The 22,262-nt window shown below is 41.1% G+C and overlaps 1 protein-coding gene across 1 annotated transcript; it reads left to right on the top strand.

The window, feature by feature from the left end:
• Positions 1 to 4,078: 4,078 nt before the first annotated feature.
• Positions 4,079 to 21,160, top strand: LOC132399721 (dysbindin domain-containing protein 2-like). The gene is made up of 4 exons (XM_059980399.1): positions 4,079 to 4,306; positions 13,379 to 13,525; positions 19,482 to 19,622; positions 19,995 to 21,160. The coding sequence occupies exons 1-4, from the start codon at positions 4,126 to 4,128 to the stop codon at positions 20,216 to 20,218; spliced, it is 693 nt and encodes a 230-aa protein (XP_059836382.1). The 5' UTR covers positions 4,079 to 4,125; the 3' UTR covers positions 20,219 to 21,160.
• The last annotated feature ends 1,102 nt before the right edge of the window (positions 21,161 to 22,262 follow it).

Below are 22,262 nucleotides of genomic sequence, written 5' to 3'. Positions count from 1 at the left end.
AAAAGTTCAAGTTCAAAGTAAATTTATTATCAAAGTACATATAATGTTAATGACAGCTCTCATCCACAGTTCTTTGTTCATTGAACTAGCCAGCCTCAAACTGTTGCTTCTAGCTTTCAGTTACCTTGTTGCTTGTCATATTAAGCATCTGTTCTCCCTTGTTTTGTGACCACCATGGCTTATTATTTTGCAGCTTATTAGTAAACTATCACATGCTGTTTAATTGCCCGTGCTGCTTTGCTTCCTGGTCAGGCCGCCTCTCCATTTCCTGACAATGAGAAGCAGAAGGGAGCTGGTCAAATGTTATGCCCATTTCACCTATGGCTCACAAGTGTGCTGCCAAGGTCTGTGAGAGCCCAGAAGGATATACTATTTGAAGTTTGAAGTAAGTGCATTATCAATGTACATATACATCACCACATACTATCTTGAGATTAATTTTCTTGCAGGCATTCACAGTAAAAACAAAGAAACACACACACACAGTAGAATTAATAGAGAGGAGAGGCTGTACTTGATCTGGTATTGGGAAATGAACCTGGTCAAGTGTCAGGTCTCTTAGTGGGAGAGCATTTTGGAGATAGTGATCACATTTCTATCTCCTTTACCATAGCTTTGAAGAGGGAGAGGAACAGACAAATTAGGAAAGCATTTAACTGGAGTAAGGCTACTGTGGGAGGTTAAGGGAGGAGATTTCTGAGCCTCTGACAATGACCTCTGCTTTATCAATATGGATGGGAGAGGTTCCCAAGGATTGGAGGGTTGCAGATGTTGTTCCCTTATTCAAGAAAGGGAGTAGAAATAGCCCAGGAAATTACAGATCAGTGAGTCTTACTTCAGTTGTTGGTAAGTTGATGGAGAAGATCCTGAGAGGCAGGATTTATGAACATTTGGAGAGGCATAATATGATTAGGAATAGTCAGCATGACTTTGTCAAAGGCAGGTTGTGCCTTACGAGCCTGATTGAAATTTTTGAGGATGTGACTAAGCACATTAATTAAGGTAGAGCAGTAGATGTAGTGTATATGGATTTCAGCAAGGCATTTGATAAGGTACTGCATGCAAGACTTATTGAGAAAGTAAGGAGGCATGGGATCCAAGGGGACCTTTCTTTGAGAATGCAGAAATGGCTTGCTCACAGGAGGCAAAGAATGGTTGTAGACGGGTCATATTATGCATGGAGATCGGTGATCAGTGGTGTGCTTCAGGGATCTGTTCTGGGTTCCCTTCTCTTCATGATTTTTATAAATGGCCTGGATGAGGAAGTGGAGAGATGGGTTAGTAAATTTGCTGATGACAAATTTGCTGGGGGTGTTGTGGATAGTGTGGAGGGCAGTCAGAGGTTACAGAGGGATATTGATAGGATGTAAAACTGGGCTGAGAAGTGGCAGATGGAGTTCAACCCAAATAAGTGTAAAGTGGTTCATTAGGGTAGGTCAAATATGATGGCAGCATATAGTATTAATAGTAAGTCTCTTGGCAGTGTGGAGGATCAGAGGGATCTTGGGGTCTGAGTTCACAGGACACTCAAAGCTGTCTGCACAGGTTGATTCTGTGGTTAATAAGGCATACGGTGTATTGGCCTTTATCAATTATGGGATTGAGTTTGAGCCAAGAGGTAATGTTGCAGCTATATAGGACCCTGGTCAGACCCCACTTGAAGTATTGTGCTCAGTTCTGGTCACCTCACTACAGGAAGGATGTAGAAACTATAGAAAGAGTGCAGAGGAGATTTACAAAGATGTTGCCTGGATTGGGGAGCATGCCTTATGAGAATAGGTTGAGTGAACTTGGCCTTTTCTCCTTGGTGCGGCGGAGGATGACAGATGACTTGATAGAGGTTTATAAGGTGATGAGAAGCATTGATCATCTGGGTCATTTATAAAAGTCAGAGGCTTTTTCCCAGGGCTGAGATGGCTAACATGAGAGGGCACAGTTTTAAGATGCTTGGAAGTAGATACAGAGGAGATGTCAGGGGTAAGTTTTTTAGGCAGGAAATGGTGAGTGCGTGGAATGGGTTGCCGGCAACAGAGGTGGAGGCGGATACAATAGGGGCCTTTAAGAGACTCCTTCTAGGTACATGGAGCTTAGAAAAATAGAGGACTATGGGTAACCCTAGGTAACTTCTGAAGTAAGTACATGTTTGGCACAACATTGTGGGCTGAAGGGCCTGTATTGTGCTATAGGTTTCTATGTTTCTAAAAAAACTACACACAGAGATGGACATCAAGTAATGTGCATAAAAAGATAAAGAGTGCAATTGCAAAAAAGAACAAATAATATTATGTAAATAACATTGAGAACATGTGATGTAGAGTCCTTGAAAGTGAGCCAATAGGTTGTAGAATTAGCTCAGTGTTGAGGTGAGTGAAGGTGTCCACACTTACTCAGTTACCTGATGGTTAAATAGTAATAACTGTTCCTGAACCTGGTGGTGTTATGGTAGATTATAGGTTCAAGAGGGAAGGAGGCGAAACTAGTAAGCTGACACAGGAGGTCGATAAGATGTAAGAATATAAGAAAGAGCAGCCTGTGTGATGGGTAATTGTTTACCTGCATGCCACTTCCCTGCAGTGTCCCCACACACTATGATACCCTTAACACCCAAAAAAAACCTATTAGTGTCTGTCTTGAAATTACTCAGTGTCTGTGCCTCCCATTCTTGGGTAGAGAATACCAGAGAGGCTGGAATTTTGGGGTGAAAAAGTCTTTTCTCATCTCAGCCATGAATAGCCGAACCTTTAATTTGATGGTGTTCACTTTGGGTGTAGGCAGCTCAGTCAGGAAAACATCTGTGAACTTTTCAACAAAATCACCTCTTTGTTTCTAAACTAGAGGTTCCCAAGCATTTTTGTGCCATGGAGCCTTTTCAACTGAGGGGTCTGTGCAACCCAGGTAGGGAACCCCTGTTCTAAACACTGACTAAGGAAAAATGGAGACTAGGAAATCTGCAGATGCTGGAAATCCAAAGCAACACACATAAAATATTCCTGGAGGAGCTCAGCAGGTCAGGCAACATCCTGACGAAGGGTTTTGGCTCGAAATATCGACTTTTCCATAGATGCTGCCTGACCTGCTGAGTTCCTCCAACACTTTCTTTGTGTTGCTAAGGAAAAATGAATTAAGATCAGTGAATAGATCACATTCCTCTCCAAGCTCAGGTTACTGTGTCAAATGCTAGGTCAAACCCTGGTAAACTGTATCTATGGAGTTCCCATCAAACTTATAGCAAATATGGAGCCACCAAGTAAAATCTTCCTCTTATGGTCTCTGAAAATCTCTGATGGTCTGCATCTGATGGACAGTGTAAAGTCTTCATTTTGGGGTTCTAAAATATTTCGAGTCATGCTGAGGAAAATATTGGGCAGGGGTGCTGTAGAATATACGTTGCTCTGTATACAACCCATCTCATTTTCTTTCAGAGTAGACCGAGTTTTACTCTGTTCTGCTTCTTCTCCTGGAGTTTTTTATGGAATGGTGTAAGAGAGAAACTTATACAGTATTGAACCAGCACTGTTTCTGCCCTGGGATTGTTCAAGAGGACATTGAAGAGGGAGAGTTACTCGATATCACACCAGCAGTTTTTAAAGGGACAGCATAAGAGTGCAGTTACTCTGCATCTAGCCATGTCCCGGGAAGTGATTGATAAGTTATTAGGTTTCTGAAGTGATAGTGTTCCAAAAGTCCAACGTTCTTATCTCTCAGGGTTATGGAAAATGTTACTAGTTTGAAACATTAAACATGGTATAATGTGACTGGACCTCTTATTATGTTCTCACGAGGGCAATTTTGCAGTATTACTCATCGGTAAGTTTCCAGCCCTCGGTTGACTCTTGACAGGAGCCCAGGGATTGCTCCTGAGAAACGAAGTGATTTAAGAAGCTGGCTGGCTGTGCTAATTCGCATGCTGCGGCAGCAGGGGAGGGAACTGGCGATTCAACAAAGCGGGATCCTCAAGAATGATCTTTACCCTCTCAATAAGAAACATTTACAGACTGGCCAGAATGTTTCCATACCGCTACAGCCGATGTGACCACGGAGAGCCCGGCTAGTGAGTATGAAAGCAATGTGCCGCTGCCAGTTCCCCTCTGTGGTTTGAATGGTTGATGCCACAGTCGCTGGTTAATGTGTGGCTACTGCCAGTTCTTGTTGGACGCTGGGAAGCAGACAGTCCAGTCACAAGCTTCCAGCTCACAGCCAGAGGTACCGATTGCCACAGGCACCTGCTCATCGCTCTGGATCCTGAGAAGTTCGTATTATTTTACAGGGATGTCAGCGCAGGGAACATCAGGGAAGAGAAATTCCTGTAAGTAATAATCCACCCCGCCATTCCGCTGTATGTTATCAGTTCGCTGGGATCCAGAGGAAGGAGGACAGGTCACTGGAAAGGAATGTGAAAAAAACAGCCAGATTTAAAGCATATCAGAGAAAGGGCTGACGCTGAGTCACTAGCTTCCAGCATTTCATCCAAGATTTGAACAGCTGGCTGTTATCAGTAATCTTGCAAAGAGGGGTATATTTTCAAACTCAAAAGTTTTGTGTCAGTGGGAGGGAGCGAGACAAAACACTGACATGGTGTGTAACGTATTAAACCGTCTTATTCTATGTGAGATTTTTTTGAAGATATCCCCAATACTCTGCAGTAATTTAAGGAACCTCATCACCCATTTCATGGCTTCTTCTTATTATTACCATCGGGGAGGGGGTACACGAGCCAGAGGACACACACACTCAACGGTTTAGGATCAGCTTTTACCCCACCCGCCATGAGACTTCAGAACTGTCCATGAAACGATGAACACCACCTCACTATTATTGCACTACTTAATTTTATATATATTCTTAGTAATTCATGGTCTATTTTATATACTGCACTGTACTGCCGACCAAAATAACAAATTTCACAATATATGTTAATGATAATAAAAATAAAACTCTGATTCTAAATGAATATTACACTGAATCAAGACAAAACACAGTATACTAGTGTAGGGGTATTGTAACCAGATATTTAGGAAAGATGTAAGGGTTTGAGTAAAGATTATTTAAATAATTTCTCTGATTTGTCTATGGCTCTGTGAGTCCAGTGGGGTGTTCTTGGAACTATTGAAATTTTGGAATGTGATACAGTTACCTGAAATCAGGAAGGGTATGGACAGACATGATGGAATAAAACTGTTTCCACTGGGCAAAGGGTTAATGAAATGGGGGACACAGACTCAGTGGCTACCTTATTTGGTACAGGAGTGGAACACGATGTGGTCTTCTACTACTGTACCCCATCCACTTCAAAGATCGACGTGTTGTGCATTCAGAGTTGCTTTTCTGTACACCACTGTTGTAACACATGGTTCCTTGAGTTATTGTCATCTTCCTGTCAGCTTGAACCAGTCTGGCATTTTCCTCTGACCTCTCTCATTAACAAGGCATTTTCACCCACAGAACTGCCACTTACTGGATAATTTTTGTTTTTCACACCATCCTCTGTAAACTTTAGAGACTGCTATGCATGAAAATCCCAGGAGATCAGTAATTTCTGAGCTACTCAATCCTCCCTGTATGGCACCAACTATTATTCCACAGTCAAAATTAGATGACATTTCTTCCCCATTCTGATGTTTGGTCTGAACAAAAACTGAATCTCTTGACCATGTCTGCATGCTTCTATGTACTGAGCTCAAAGCAAATTTATTATCTAAGTACATATATGCCACCATATACCACGCTGATTCATTTTCTTGCAGGCATACTCTGTAAACCCAAGAACTATAGCAGAATCAATGAAAGACTGCACCCAACAAGGCAGACAATTGATTTGCAAAAAACAACAAATTGTGCAAATACAAAGAGGAAGTAATAATAATTATTAATTAATAAATAAATGCACGATAAATATCAATAACATGAGATGAAGAGTCCTTGAAAGTGAGTCCATGGGTTGTGGGAACAGTTCAGTGATGGGATGAATGAAGTTATTTCCATTGGTTCAAGAACCTTGTGGTTCAGGGGTAATAACCATTCCTGAAACTGGTGGTATGAGTTGTGAGGCTTCTGTACCTTCTTCCTGATGGCAGCAGTGAGAAGAGTTCTTGACTTGGGTAATGGGGTCCCTGATGATGAATGCTGCTTTCCTGCGACAATGCTCCATGTAAATATGTTCAAAGTGGACTGGGCCATATCCAGTACTTTTGTAGGATTTTATGTCCAAGGGCATTAGTGTTTCCATACCAGCCAGTGATACAAGCCAATATACTCTCCACCATACATCTACAGAAGTTTGTCAAAGTTTTGGATGTCATGCCTTATCTTCGCAAACTTCAAAGGAAGCAGAGAGGCTGCCATGCTTTCTTCACAATTGCACTTAAGTGTTGGGCCCAGGACAGGTCCTCTGAAATGATAACACCAAGGAATTTAAAGTTACTGACCATCTCCACTCTGATGAGGACTGGCTCATGGACCTCTAGTTTCCTCCTCCTGAAGTCAATAGTCAGCTCTTTGGTCTTGCTAACCCTGAACTGTCGTTGTGTCACCTCTCAACCAGATTTTCAGTCTCCCACCTATATGCTGATTTGTCATCACCTTTTATTTGGCTAAAGACAGTGGAGTCGTCAGCAAACTTAAATATAGCATTGGAGCTGTGCTTAGCCCCACAGTTGTAAGTGTAAAATGAGTACAGTAATGGGGCTAAGCACGTAGCCTGCTGGTGCACCTGTGCTGCCACATGATTGGCTGATTCGATGTTTGCATTAATGAACATGTGTACATAATAAAGTGGACACTGAGTGTAGAATGAAGGTTGTTGGCAAAAAGAAACAAAAGCAACTTGAGACAGTGTTTCTGTGCATGGATAACCAGGCTCCAGAACGCATTACTGGGGCAAGTAGAGGAGGCACGTTCAATTGTAGCATTCCTAAAGGGAGATCCTGCTTCTCCCATCATACCTTATCCACTCCTCTTTGAACCTAAGCCTCACTAATACAGCCAGTTGTGCTACAATATGCATTTTCAAAATGAAAATTTAGATGTAACGTGTTTAATGAATTAGGGAACACTGTTTGTATTAACACACACAAAATGCTGGTGGAACACAGCAGGCCAGGCAGCATCTATAGGGAGAAGCGCTGTCAATGTTTCGGGCCGAGACCCTTCGTCAGGACCCTTGTGTTTACTGTTTGTATTACGTGGGTCAATTTAGAGAATCACTTGAGTGTTACTTTGGAAAGTGAAATTTGTCTTGGGGAAATAAAACTGCTTCCATATAACATCCCTGCAGTAATCAATCATCATTATCACTAAAGAACACTGGCTACTAGTCTCACTGGGGGGAGGCATTTGGAAATAGACAAGAAATCCTGTTGATACTTGTGTAAAGATACATTGTTAAACACTGCAACATACAGACTTTAGTATGCTTAGTTTGAAGTAATAAAATAAATTTATAGCTTAGAAAAACACCTTTGTTTTTTGAAAAAGGAACTTTTTCATTGTAAGTCTGAAACTCTTAAATTGCTTACCGTATTCCCGTTGACATAATTTTTATCACGATCTTCTCTGCACAAGTTAATTTTTAGAAGAGCAAATATTGCATTATAGCAGATGATAAAGTGGGGTAAATACACAATGACAAATTTCCAGTGAAATAAAACATCCGGAAGTGATCCATATGAGACTATGGAGTGATCATGAAGAATGGTGAGGCTGAAGGGAAGCAGAATCAAATGACCATAGAATTTGATAAAGCTAATTAGCAAGAAATGTATAAAATACTGCAAGGGATTCTGAAAATATAAGTAAAAGAGTAGTAAAAATAAATGTGGTCCTACAGACCAGAGACAGAAACAATTATAATCAAGTTTCAAGTTCAATTATCATTCAACCATACATGAGTATAGCCAAATAAGAGTGTTCCTCTGTGACCAAGATGCAAAACATATTACCAACAGCACACAGCATATAGCAGGAATAGTTATGATTTCAGAAAAGCAAGTCCCTGATTTCTCCTGATCCAGCTTGTTTTTCCACCAAGCGAACACCAGAGGGCAGCACTCTCAGAAGGGGCCAGCTCCCAACCCAGTATGAAATGCAGCGGCATACATCCACCTCTCACCTTTGCTGGTGACTACGAGGCATGTGGGCCTTGTCCGCGGAACAACCAAGGCAATGCAGCTTCCCCACTGTCGGTCTCACCATTAAACCTGTGGAATGTGCTTGCAGTATTCTATGCAACCAATGTCCAGCAGGGTCTTGCATTCACAATAAAAACAATAATGGGGATTAATAAAATTACTGAGGCATTAAAACTAACATTTTGCAAAAGATACAACTCTAACATAATTGTATGGTAACCAACCAATAGTCTAAGGACAGTGAAGTACATAAAATCATTAAATCACTGTAGAGAAAGTACTGGAAAAATTAAGAGAACTAAAACCATATAAATCCCTGATTCAGATGGCCTATGTCCCAGATTTCTAAAAGCTGAAATATTGAAGGCTTTAATGATCATCTTCCAACATTTCTAAAAATCTGGAACAGTCCCAGTAGCTTTCAAGATAGCAAGGTAACACTTTCTTCTTAAGGAAGAAGAGAGAAAAAGTCTGGGGAATAGTATCTTCTTAAGGAAGAAGAGAGAAAAAGTCTGGGGAATAGTAACCCATGCAGTCTGGTAACCGTGCTTGCAAACATTAGAATTCTTCATTAAGGCTGCAGAGTCAAAAAAAGATTAGGGAATATTTATGAAGACTATAATTTTAATCAACCGAAGAGCTTTTTGAGGATGCAACTAGATATTGGAGGGAAACAATGGAAGTAAAATATCTGTATTTTCAAGGGGCATTTGTTAAGTACAAGGCTGAAGCTACTACTTAAAATAGAGGCTAAAAAAGTTATAAGTAATATCAGAATTGCAGAGTGGTTACAGTTCTGGAAACTGAGATTAGGAACAAATGGTTTGTTTGCAGGTTGTGAGCAGTTTTAGCCTCTGTACCTTGTAATCAGCTTGGATTTAATAGGCTGATTATTGGCGGGAGGTGGCAAGGATGGAGGACTTTGGCCAAATATTGAAAGCTTGAGGCCCATATTCATCAAGAGGTGATGAACTCATTGAAGCACACTTGAGAGGGTCTAATAAGCTGGATGTCAATAAGCTGACTGACCAATAAGCAGGCATCATCACAGAACAAAATAAGGAGAAATTTTGAGGATTGAATATCTTTGGAATTTTCTGCCTCAGATGGAGCACGCACAGGACTAAGTTGAAGGAATTTTGAGCAGATGAAATGGAGATCATATTCAGTGGCAGAGCAGACTGGGGGGTGGGGAAGTAGGAATGAGTGGCCAATTTCTGCTCTGATTTCTTAGTTCTTACTGGCCAGGTCAGGAGGATGAATGTTGTGGCAGAATACATAATTGCTGCAGCTGGTCACCCATGGATGCTCAGTTCTGTGCTTCCAGGTCAGTGCTATCCCATTCACTTCTGTAACTCTGCTGCAGAGTGTATTTAGTGTGGGCTTGGACACTTCACAAGATCAATCAGCAGGTCACTTCCAACAATATTACCATAAAGAGATGTACCTTGGGCAGGTAGGCAGATAAGAACGAGATCAGATAGATTTCTCTCCTGAGCAGTTTCACCCATCACTTTGCACTGCAGCAGTATTATTGGTGTGTCCTATGGGACACTTGGCAATATTGAAATCTGCCATACAAAGACAAATCTCCATCCTTGCCGATCTGTGCTTCTTCCCAGTGGGATTCAACATAGTGGAATACTGATTAAGCTGTTAAGGGAGATGAGTAACCATATAACAATCACAGCACAGAAACAGGCCATCTTGGCCCTCCTAGTCCGTGCCAAACCCTTAATCTCACCTAGTCCCACCTACCCGCACTCAGCCCATAACCCTCCACTCCTTTCCTGTCCATATACCTATCCAATTTTACCTTAAATGACACAACTGAACTGGCCTCTACTACTTCTACAGGAAGCTCATTCCACACAGCTATCACTCTTTGAGTAAAGAAATACCCCCTCGTGTTTCCCTTAAACTTCTGCCCCCAACTCTCAAATCATGTCCTCTAGTTTGAATCTCCCCTACCCTCAATGGAAACAGCCTGTTCACGTCAACTCTATCTATCCCTCTCAAAATTTTAAATACCTCGATCAAATCCCCCCTCAACCTTCTACGCTCCAATGAATAGAGACCTAACTTGTTCAACCTTTCTCTGTAACTTAATTGCTGAAACCCAGGTAACATCCTAGTAAATCGTCTCTGCACTCTCTCTAATTTATTGATATCCTTCCTATAATTCGGTGACCAGAACTGCACACAATATTCCAAATTTGGCCTTACCAATGCCTTGTACAACTTTAGCATTACATCCCAACTTCTGTACTCAATGCTTTGATTTATAAAGGCCAGCGTTCCAAAAGCCCTCTTCACCACCCTATCTAAATGAGACTCCACTTTCAGGGAACTATGCACAGTTATTCCTAGATCTCTCTGTTCCTCTGCATTCCTCAATGCCCTACCATTTACTCTGTATGTTCTATTTGGATTATTCCTGCCAAAATGTAGAACCTCACACTTCTCAGCATTAAACTCCATCTGCCAACGTTCAGCCCATTCTTCTAACCGGCATAAATCTCCCTGCAAGCTTTGAAAATCCACCTCATTATCCACAACACCTCCTACCTTAGTATCATCGGCATACTTACTAATCCAATTTACCACCCCATCATCCAGATCATTTATGTATATTACAAACAACATTGGGCCCAAAACAGATCCCTGAGGCACCCCGCTAGTCACCGGCCTCCATCCCGATAAACAATTATCCACCACTACTCTCTGGCATCTCCCATCTAGCCACTGTTGAATCCATTTTATTACTCCAGCATTAATACCTAACGACTGAACCTTCTTAACTAACCTTCCATGTGGAACTTTGTCAAAGGCTTTGCTGAAGTCCATATAGACTACATCCACTGCCTTACCCTCGTCAACATTCCTCGTAATTTCTTCAAAAAATTCAATAAGGTTTGTCAAACATGACCTTCCACGCACAAATCCATGCTGGCTACTTCTAATCAGATCCCGTCTATCCAGATAATTATAAATACTATCTCTAAGAATACTTTCCATTAATTTACCCACCACTGATGTCAAACTGATAGGTCTATAATTGCTAGGCTTCCTTCTAGAACCCTTTTTAAACAATGGAACCACATGAGCAATACGCCAATCCTCCGGCACAATCCCCGTTTCTAATGACATATTAAAGATCTCCGTCAGAGCTCCTGCTATTTCTACACAAACTTTCCTCAAGGTCCTGGGGAATATCCTGTCAGGACCCAGAGATTTATCCACTTTTAAATTTCTTAAAAGCGCCAGTACCTCCACCTCTTTAATTGTCATAGGTTCCATAACTTCCTTACTTGTTTCCCACACTTTAGACAATTCAATATCTTTCTCCTTAGTGAATACCGAAGAGAAGAAATCATTCAAAATCTCTCCCATCTCCTTCGGTTCCACACATAGCTAACCACTCTGATTCTCTAAGGGGCCAATTTTATCCCTCACTATCCTCTTGTTTTTAATATAACTGTAGAAACCTTTCGGATTTACTTTCACCTTATTTGCCAAACCAACCTCGTATCTTCTTTTAGCTTTTCTAATCTCTTTCTTAAGATTCCTTTTACATTCTTTATATTCCTCGAGCAATTCCTTTACTCCATGCTGCCTATATCTATTGTAGAAATCCCTCTTTTTCCGAACCAAATTTCTAATATCCCTTGAAAACCATGGTGCTCTCAAACCTTTAACCTTTCCTTTCACCCTAACAGGAACATAAAGATTCTGTACCCTCATAATTTCACCCTTAAATGACCTCCATTTCTCTATTACATCCTTCCCATAAAACAACTTGACCCAATCCACTCTCTCTAAATCCCTTCGCATCCCCTCAAAGTTAGCCTTTCTCCAATCAAAAATCTCAACTCTAGGTCCAGTCCTGTCCTTCTCCATAATTATATTGAAGCTAATGCTATTGTGATCACTGGACCCGAAGTGCTCCCCAACACATACATCTGTCAGCTGACCTATCGCATTCCCTAACAGGAGATCCAACACTGCCCCATCTCTAGTCGGTACTTCTATGTATTGTTGCAAAAAACTATCCTGCACACATTTCACAAACTCTAAACCATCCAACCCTTTTACAGAATGAGCTTCCCAGTCTACGTGTGGAAAATTAAAATCTCCCACAATCACCACCTTGTGTTTACTACAAATATCTGCTATCTCCTTACACATTTGCTCTTCCAACTCACGCGCCCCATTAGGTGGCCTATAATACACTCCTATCAGTGTTACTGCACCTTTCCCATTCTTCAATTCCACCCAAATGGCCTCCCTAGAGGAGCTCTCTAATCTATCCTTCCAAAGCACCGCCATAAGATTTTCTCGGACAAGCAATGCAACACCTCCTCCTCTGGCCCCTCCTACTCTATCACACCTGAAGCAACTAAATCCAGGAATATTTAGTTACCAATCACACCGACAGGTTACCTCGCCCGACTCTAATCTATTATCATGGAACTGTTAATGTCAAGGGTTCTCAATGCCACACCCTTCTGACTGTAGACTCTTCTCTTGATAAGCACAGCTTAAGTACAATGACCATCAAACCTTAAATTATGTCCCGAGAATACAATTGTCAGGCTTCTGTGGAGATCACAAGGCCCTAACAGTCAGTGTGAAGGGTTTTCCAGGTCCATCTCATTTGATCTGCTCTTTTTTTCCAAAAAAATCCAGATCCTGAATTGGTGTAAGTTTGGATTTGGAATTGTCAGACACAGGGTGATTCCTGATCCCTTCCCCCTCAAATTGGAAAGGCATTCAAAAAGTTAATAGGATTTCTTGAAAAGGGAGAACACGGAGGACAAACACATTATCCCTCACTACCCAACCACCCACCAATCTGCTCCACCTGTGGCAGAGCCTGCAAGTCCCATATTGGTACACTCTCAGAGCTCATAAAACAGGAGTGAACATAGAGCAGAATACAAGCCCTTTGATCTACAATTGTGTGCAGACCTTTTAAACTACTCTAAGATCAATCTAACCCTTTCCTCCCTCATAGCCCTTTTTTAAAAATCATCCATGTGGAAGCAGCTCATCCTTGACTGAGAGATTGTCTGCAAAATAGGTGGTCTGATTAAATATGGAAACCAGGTTGCCTTCTCAGCAGAATATTAACAAACCTGATGGTTTGCAGAAAACTGGAGAGCCTTGTCTTTCTCTATTAGCTTATTTATTTCAGATTTATGCAAGGCTCATGTTGACCACACTGTGACCTTTGCACTTCTGCTTTTCAGCCGAACCAGAACACCCTCTAAGGTTGCTGAGTGCTGAGTACGCCCATGCGATGAAGTTCAGGGACCGGCAGAGTTTCTTTGAAGATGTGCTCCAGCCTGATGCAGACTGCTTCACCAGAGCATACTGGCAAATCAAGTCTCAGAGGCGTGAGTACAGATAGTCTTTTTCAGTATTAGACTGCTCAAATAGCTTAGATTTGGTGCTCTGGCTGCTGGAGCAGGGCCTAATCCTGACTCAATAAGAGCTGACTTTCTTTTCTTCCTTTGTTCTTTCAAGGGATCAAACTGTACTGGTGATCCTGGCATTAATTATCCATCATTGGATAACAAAACAGAGGAGATTGATGAGTGTGTAGTCAGTTATTGGCAATCAATTAAGATTTCTCCACTAATGATGTTGAGCTAACTGGATGGGCTTTTAAGAAACAATGCTGCTAGCCTTCCATTGCCATTGGTGAGCACAAAAAGAAAAAGGAATAAGCCATTTTTGTCCTTGTGCTTTGCCCATGAATCAATAACACAAGAGATTCTGCAAGTTTTCTATCTTCTGGTTATCTCTCTTCTCCCCCCAACCCCTTTTTTCAAGCTCCATTCTGGCCCCCTCTTATCCTTTCTCTTCTCGTCACCTGCTTATTACCTACCTCTGGTGTCCCTTCTTCCCTTTCTCCCATCGTCTTCGGTCCTCTCATATTAGATTCTTTCTTCTTCAACCCTTAACTTCTGCCACCTCTTATCTTCTCAATTGATCCTCCACTACTCTACCCACCCACTTTCCCCCTCACCTATCATCTGCTAGCTTGTACTTCATCCCTTCTTTTCACCATCTTTTTCTGGCTTCTTTCCAGTCCTGATGAAGGGTCTCAGCCCAAAATGTCGATTGTTTATTCCTCTCCATAGATGCTGATTGATCTGCTGTTCCTCCAGTATTTTGTGTGTTTCCCAGTATTCAACAAAATCACAGCTGATCCTTTACTATTGGCACAAGTCCAATATCCAATAATTCCTTTAATATCCAAATCAATATAAATCTCATTTTGAATATTGAATACCCGTTTTGGGTATTGAAAAAAAGGTCTTTCCTGCTTAGTCCCGAATGGGCCAACTCTTATTTTGAGACAGTGACCCCTGAGAAGACAGCCATGCCCCCTTCTCACTACTATCACTGGGTAGGAGTTACACAAGCCTTAGGTCCCACACTGCCAGATTCAGGAACAACAATCAGGCTCCTGAACCGGCAGGGATAAATTCAGTCACTCACTCTCCAATCTGATTCATTGACTCACAGACTCACTTTCAAGGGCTCTTTACAACTGATGTTATTATTTTTATTTTCTCAATTTGTCTTCTTTTGCATGTCAGTTATTTTAAGCCTTTGCCTGTAAACCATTTTTTGTAAATTTCTATTGCATTTCATATTTCCCTGTACATGACTGCAAGAATAAGAACTTTAAGGCTGTATATGGTATCAGATAAGTACTTTGATAGTAAATTTACTTTGAATGTTGTTCTAGAACCCCACTTCCCGTCCACAACCAGAGGAAGCATCTACCCCAGTAAGAACTTAGTATGCTTCAATGAAATCAATTCTCATTCTTTGAATCTCAAGGCAGAACAGCCCTAGTCCACTTACCTCTCTTCGTACTATAGGTTCACCATGCGAACAATCGATTTAGTGAATCCTTATTACACTACCTCTTTTGCAAGTGTATCCTTTCTGAGAAAGGGCAATGTAGAAACTTTTATGGTCTTTATATTTATTTTGCATTAAATTATTTGTTTATTCTGTCATCCATTTTCTTACTAATTTCTTGGCCTTTTTAATGAAATCTTAAATTATCTCAACATACTTACTCCTCATTTTTGACAATATTATATATCATTTTCTTGAATATAAGTGCTGGAGAACATCTTCCCCAGTGTCTTGTTTCTGCCGGTGTCATGAGAATACAAGTACCAGGATCAGATAATTACATAAACAGACAAAGACTTAAAAATAACCAATGTGCAAATTGGGCAAATAAAAGTACTAACACTGGCTGGTGGATGTTGTTTGCTTAGACCAGGGGTCCCACCTTTTTTTATGCCACGGACCAATATCATTAAGCAAGGGGTCTGTGGACCCCAGGTTGGAAACCCCTGGCTTAGAACATTGTCTATTGGTATCTGCCCTCTCCTGGTGCCTGCCTTCTGGAAGTGACTGCTCTTTGCTGCAACTTTCTTCTGCCTTCATCTGGTGATTGCCTCTGCTTGTGATGGTCTCGTAGTGATTACCTGATCCTGGTGCCTGTATTCTCATGACGACTTTCTTCTGGTGGTGTCTATTTTCTACTGGTACCTGCTTTTCCCTGTTAACTGCTTCTGCTGGCACCTGGTTTTTGCTATTGACTCCGTTCCACTGGTGTGTGGTTCCCTGTTGCCTTGCTTCTGCTGTCGACCAGTGGATGTTTCTCTGCTGGTAACTGCCTTCTCCTGTTGATTACCTTTCTCCCGGTACCTGTCTTTGCCAATAACTACCTTCTCCCATGGCTGCCTATGCTGTTGGTCTCTCTCCTGCTGAGTATATTTTGCTGGTGACTGCCTTATGATGTTAATTTTTCTGGTTGCCTGCCTTCTGTTGGTAACTGTTGCCCTGGGTTCTACATTTTAGAAACATAGAAACATTAAAAAAACTACAGCACAATACAGGCCCTTCGGCCCACAATGCTATAACGAACATGTACATACTTTAGAAATTACCTAGGGTTACCCATAACCCTCGATTTTTCTAAACTCCAAGTACCTATCCAGGAGTCTCTTAAAAGACCCTATCATATCTGCTCCCACCACTGTTGCTGGCAGCCCAATCCATGCACTCACCACTGTCTGCTTAAAAAAAACCCACTGACATCTCCTCTGTACCTATTTCCAAGCTCTTTAAAACTGTGGCCTCTCGTGTTAGCCATTTCAGCCCTCTAACTACCCAAATGATCAATGCCTCTCATCATCTTATACACCTCTATCAGGTCACCTCTCATCCTCCAACACCAAGGAGAAAAGGCCAAGTTCACTCAACCTATTCTCATAAGGCATGCTCCCCAATCCAGGCAACATCCTTGTAAATCTCCTCAGCACCCATTCTATAGTTTCCACATCCTTCCTGTAGTGAGGCAACCGGAACTGAGCACAGTACTCCAAGTGGGGTCTGACCAGGGTCCTATATAGCTGTAACATTACCTCTTGGCTCTTGAACTCAATCCCACGGTTGATGAAGGCCAATACACCATACGCCTTCTTAACCACAGAGTAGCAGCTTTGAGTGTACTATGGACTAAGACCACAAGAGCCCTCTGATCCTCCACACTGCCAGGAATCTTACCATTAATACTATATTCTGCCATCATATTTGACATACCAAAGTGAACCACCTCACACTTATCTGGGTTGAACCCCATCTGCCACTTCTCAGACCAGTTTTGCATCCTATTGATGTCCCGCTGTAACTTCTGACAACCCTCCACATTATCCACAACCTTTGTGTCATTAGCAAATTTACTAACCCATCTCTCCACTTCCTCATCAAGGTCATTTATAAAAATCATGAAGAAAAGGGTTTCCAGAATAGACCCCTGAGGCACACCACTGGTCACCAACTTCCATGCAGAAAATGATCTGTCTTCAACCACTCTTTGCCTTCTGCAGACAAGCCAATTCTGGATCTACAAAGCAAGGTCCCTTGGATCCACAAATGCCTCCTTACTTTCTCAATAAGCCTTGCATGTGGTACCTTATCAAATGCCTTGCTGAAATCCATATACACTATATCTACTGCTCCACCTTCATCAATGTGTTTAGTCACATCCTCAAAAAATTCACTCAAGCTCATAAAGCACGGCCTGTCTTTGACAAAGCCATGTTGACTATTCCTAATCATATTATGCTTCTCCAAATGTTCATATATCCTGCCTCTCAGGATCTTTTCCATCAACTTACCAATCACTGAAGAAAGATTCACTGGTCTATTTTTCCCCCAGTCATCTCTACTACCTTTCTTGAATAAGTGAACAACAGCTGCAACCATCCAATCCTCCAGAACTTCTCCCATCCCTGGAGGATCATTGCCAGAGCTTCAGCAATTTCCGCCTCCCACAGTAGCCTGGGGTACATCTCATTCGGTCCCAGAGACTTATCCAACTTGATGCTTTCCAAAAGCTCCAGCACATCTTCTTTCTTAATGTCTATACGCTCAAGCTTTTCAATCCGCTTTAAGTCATCCCTACAATTGCCAAGATCCTTTTCTGTAGTGAATACTGAAGAAAGTATTCATTAAGTATCTTTGCTATCTCTTCCTGTTCCATACACACTTTTCCACTGTCACAATTGATTGATCCTACTCTATCACTTTTTATCCCCTTTGTTGGAACCTTGCTTCAGGTTCATATTATTCGCTGGTGACTTCCAGGCCTAACCTGTTTATTTTCACCTCCAGAGTTTCCAACAATTAGCTATTTGCATGCCATCAGTGATACACCTCCCTGTAAAGAAAAATGGGTTTTCTCCACAAGTTCTAGGCCCTTCATTATTTTATGCAGTTCAATTAAGTAGCCCCGCAGATTGCTCTGCTCCAAAAGAAACACTTCAGTCTATGAGATATTTGCAAAGATACAAAATGATTCAACGTTTAGCAATATTCTTGTGACTCCACTCATGTGCTTTCTCTGGGAGTACCACATCCTTCTGTTATATGGTGGTCAGGGCAGTACTCATTATAGGTATCTGGATAAACCTACTTAGTGTTTTAAAATAGCTTTAGATTCAAGATGAACATTGTAATGGGAAATTAGAATGGCTAAATAAGTGCTTTGCATCTGCCTTCACTACAACACAACATTTTTCCATTTCACCAAAAATATCACTCCAGTATGCCTTAAGTTTGGGACAAGTCCAAAAACAGTGGGTGAAAATTCCAGTATTTACTTTACACTTAGAACACATTGGAGAAACACCCGTCTTAAATTTTGAGAGATGATCTGGAATCAGATGGGCTCTATGCAGAATTTTGAGTTGCAATGCTATTACACACTGAAATTTTCTTTGCATTATCACAGACGTCTTCCCATGTTTCAGCTGTAATTTCTACTCCCAGCTCTTCCTCCCAGACCCTTCCCAGCTGCTCAGCCTCTCCACAAGAACATTCCCTCAGGATGCTGTAAAAAGTACTGATGGAGACTTCACCCTTAGAACGAAACATGCTCTTTTCTATGTCAGAACTATAGAAATCAGTTAACAATGGTATTTTTTCTGTATATAATCTCTTATCTGAAAGAAACAAAAAAGATCCTTGTTGGGTATGTTAAATTTCTGTACTATTTGACTAAAAGACATCATCATTCCTTCATCAAACAAATCTCCTAGATGGAAAATACCTTTAGAAATCCAAAGTTTAAATCCAGAATCCATTATGCCAGGCTGAAAATCTGGACTGCCGGTTATTGGAGTGAAGGGTGATATTTTCGCTGCGCTGCCCTCAATTTATCGCACCGCCCTCCAAGCCCTGACTGTATTAATTGTTATTAGATTGCGACAATATTCCTTACCTAGTTTTGTCTTTTTGAGGAAAAGCAAATTAATAAGAGGGCATATTGCTTGTGAAGCTTCAATATCCAGGCAAATTGAGGAGGGGTCCCTACATACCCAGTAAACCACATTTTCAAGACCAAGTGTAGAGTTTCAGGGTACCCAAGTGGCATTCAAGGTATTGCTCCTCTAGTTTACACAGGGCTTCATCCTGGTATTACAAAAGGCTAAAAATGGACAGTGTGGGAATGGGGAGTTGAAAAGGTTTGCAACTGGGTGTATAGGATGGGCTTTGCTGACTGAGCATAGGTGTTCTGTGAAACAGTCATCAACTCTGCATTTGGTCTTGAAAATGTAGAGGCTGCCACATTGGGAACATCAGATGTCACAGGTCAGAGGAGATGCACGTGAATATTTGCCTCAATCTATTGTGAATCCATTCGTAAAATATGACCTCTTACAAGTTTTCAAAGAAGGGAAAAATAACAAGGCAGTTTATAACTTGAAGTATTTCATTACCTATGGCTGAAGAGATTTCTTTCTCCCACAGCACCACTTAGCAGCGTTTCTTCAATGGAAGTCAATGTGGACACACTAGAGCAGGTGGACCTTTTGGATGTGCCTGACCACGAAGTACTTGGTGACTTCCTTAATTTCAACATGGATGGCTTTGAGGTATCAGCACTGTCAGGTAAGCAAAAAGCAGAGGAAAGCAATGGAACATTTGTCAGACGAGTGTTACTGGTCAGAAAACCTCAGAAATAGTCTGCCATATCATGGGATTTATAGGCAGCTAAATGATCCAGACAAATGGGATTCCCAATGATGTTCCAGACATAGTGTCAGTTTGCATTATACCATGAAAATGGAGGAATTATGCTGTAAGTGTGGAGCAGCAACAGCAACCCAGGGTCCAATTTACATGAGAACGAGCTTTATCCAGCTGCTTTTAATCCTGGGGTGGTGGATATGATCATTTTTGGTTTTGTGAAAACTGGAATGTATCCTGCTCTTGACTTTTTTTGAATATTTAATATTTCCTCAATGCCATTTCTTCACACAGATGAGCAATTTTATAATAATCAGATTACTCTTCAAGATCGAAATTCTGCAGAAACAAGATCCAGGAAGTCATCCACTTCTTCCAATTCCACGGACCCAAATTCAGCTGATGGAGCCGAGACACCAACTGTCCAGTCAGATGAGGAGGATGTCCAGGATGACACTTCTTTACCTACAACAAGCACAGACCAAGACATTGTGACACAACCCAGAAATGAAAGCTAAAACTGAATGCTAACAGCTGGGAGAGAATAGCACACTGAAATCGATGTGCAAAGTTGAAAGGGGATAGGAGCAGAAGTGAATAGAAATAAATGTAATTTTTTTTTAACATTGGTGCACTGTTAAAAATGACACAGACTCTCAATGACATAGTGTATCTAAGTCAAAGGGGGATTCTATCATCCATATATTGTCATTCACACACTGACTTTGGCATACACAAGGATTCACATACTGATCCAATTATGCATGAAGTCAAGAGTATCACAGTTCCATAAACACACTTTGACATTGCCAACAGATAGTATTCTTGTTGCATGTAGGATATAGATAGCCAAGATTATTGATATAAATACTAATGCATAGAAACAAAGATGCTATCATTTATGAAATCAATATCATGCAGATCATTCATTTTTATTCTAATATCACAAGGAGATGTTTCTGTGGGGCTATTAACATTTGGAGTAATATCAAATGATGCCAATCAGGCACTAGGCAACAGAACAAGCTGCTAATCTAAGACAGGCTGCAACATGAAAACACTGCTGAGTTTTCCAATACAGACAATTAAATGACTTTTATCACCAAGAACTGACAACTGAAAATGTGGCTTCAGGAAGAGAACTAATTGTTTGCTGGAGTACAGCAATCTTTCATTTAATAAAATTGACTTTCATCATGAAAAGGACATATGTAAGGAGCTGTATTGGAGATTTATTTCACTTTTTATACACTTAATGACAATCATGAATCATTTAAGTTACAATTTTATGGTCTCAAGTGTTTCACATAAATATCTATTTGAGTGTGATAAACCTGTGGAATATGCAGTAAAAAGGCATAGACATCATTTCTAAGTTGCTTCAACGTCACACTGGTGAGCTGTTATGTTCTAAACAGGAAGAATTTAAATATAAATTATAAATTGGTTTATTATTGTTATATGTACTGAGTGAAAACTTTTGTTTTGCATGCCATTCTTACAGATCATTTCATTACAACAGTGCATTGAGGTTGTACAAGGGAAAACAATAACAAAATGCAGAATAAAATGTGACAATCACGGAGAAAGAGCAGCATAGGCAGGCGATAAGATGCAAGGCCATAACCAGGAAAATTGAGAAGTCAAGAGTCCATCTTGAAGAACTAGGGGCCAGTAAAAGTCATAACAGTGAGATACATGTTGTTCTTGAGCCTAGTGCTTTCAGGCTTTTGCAACTTCTGCCCGATGGGAAGGGGATGGACAGAATGTCCAGTGTCAGATGGGGGTTCTTTGATTAAATTGGTGAGGGTTGAAGTGCCTTGCCAAAGTTTTTCAGTTTCCTGAGGAAGTATAGGCAATGGTGAGTCTACCTGAATGGACCAGGACAGGCTATTGGTGATGTTCACTCCTGGGATCTTGAAGCTTCCAACTCACTCAATTCCACCACCATTGATTTAAAGAAGAGCACGGACAGGCACTGCCCCTTTCTAAAATCAATGACAAGCTCTTTTGTTTTCCCTGATAACTTTACAGAGTTTATATCTCCATTTGTTGCAGTACTGGACTTGAGTAGTAAACAAATCTCTCAGTTCAACCAAGGTTTGCAGTTTGGAAATACCTGACTGACCTCTTTGGTACGTATTGCTGATGAAGTCCATGGTGGTGGTGATATACTCATCTAGGTTGGCACTGAGTATTTGAACATGGACTAGTCTAAAAAGCAGTTTTATCGAGTCAGAGAGCACTGCGGCACATAAACAGAACCACTGACTGTCTAGTCTGCTGGACTATTAGTCTACCTAGTCCCATCGATCTGTATGTGGACCGTAGCCCTCCATAACCCTCCCATCTTTGTAACCTAACCTTCTCTTAAATGTTAAAATCAAACCTGTGTACACTACTTCCAGTGGCAGCTCATTCCACATTCTCACCACCCTCTGAGTGAAGAGGCTCCCCTTCATGTTCTCTTTAAACATTTCATCTTTCACCCTTAACCCATGACCTCCAGTTCTAGTCTCATTCAACCTCTGCTGAAAAGGCCTACTTGCACCGTATCTATAC

This window comes from Hypanus sabinus, chromosome 9 (assembly GCF_030144855.1).
Source record: "Hypanus sabinus isolate sHypSab1 chromosome 9, sHypSab1.hap1, whole genome shotgun sequence".
Classification (NCBI taxonomy): Eukaryota; Metazoa; Chordata; class Chondrichthyes; order Myliobatiformes; family Dasyatidae; genus Hypanus; species Hypanus sabinus.
Note: the sequence above shows the minus strand (reverse complement) of the source record. Positions and strands in the feature narration are given on the sequence as shown.

Coding starts and splice junctions, on each gene's coding strand:
- LOC132399721 (XM_059980399.1), top strand. CDS start 4,126: ATGTGTGGCTACTGCCAGTTCTTGTTGGACGCTGGGAAGCAGACAGTC. Junction 13,526..19,481: donor GCAAATCAAGTCTCAGAGGC/GTGAGTACAGAT, acceptor TTTCTCCCACAG/CACCACTTAGCAGCGTTTCT. Junction 19,623..19,994: donor TGAGGTATCAGCACTGTCAG/GTAAGCAAAAAG, acceptor TTCTTCACACAG/ATGAGCAATTTTATAATAAT.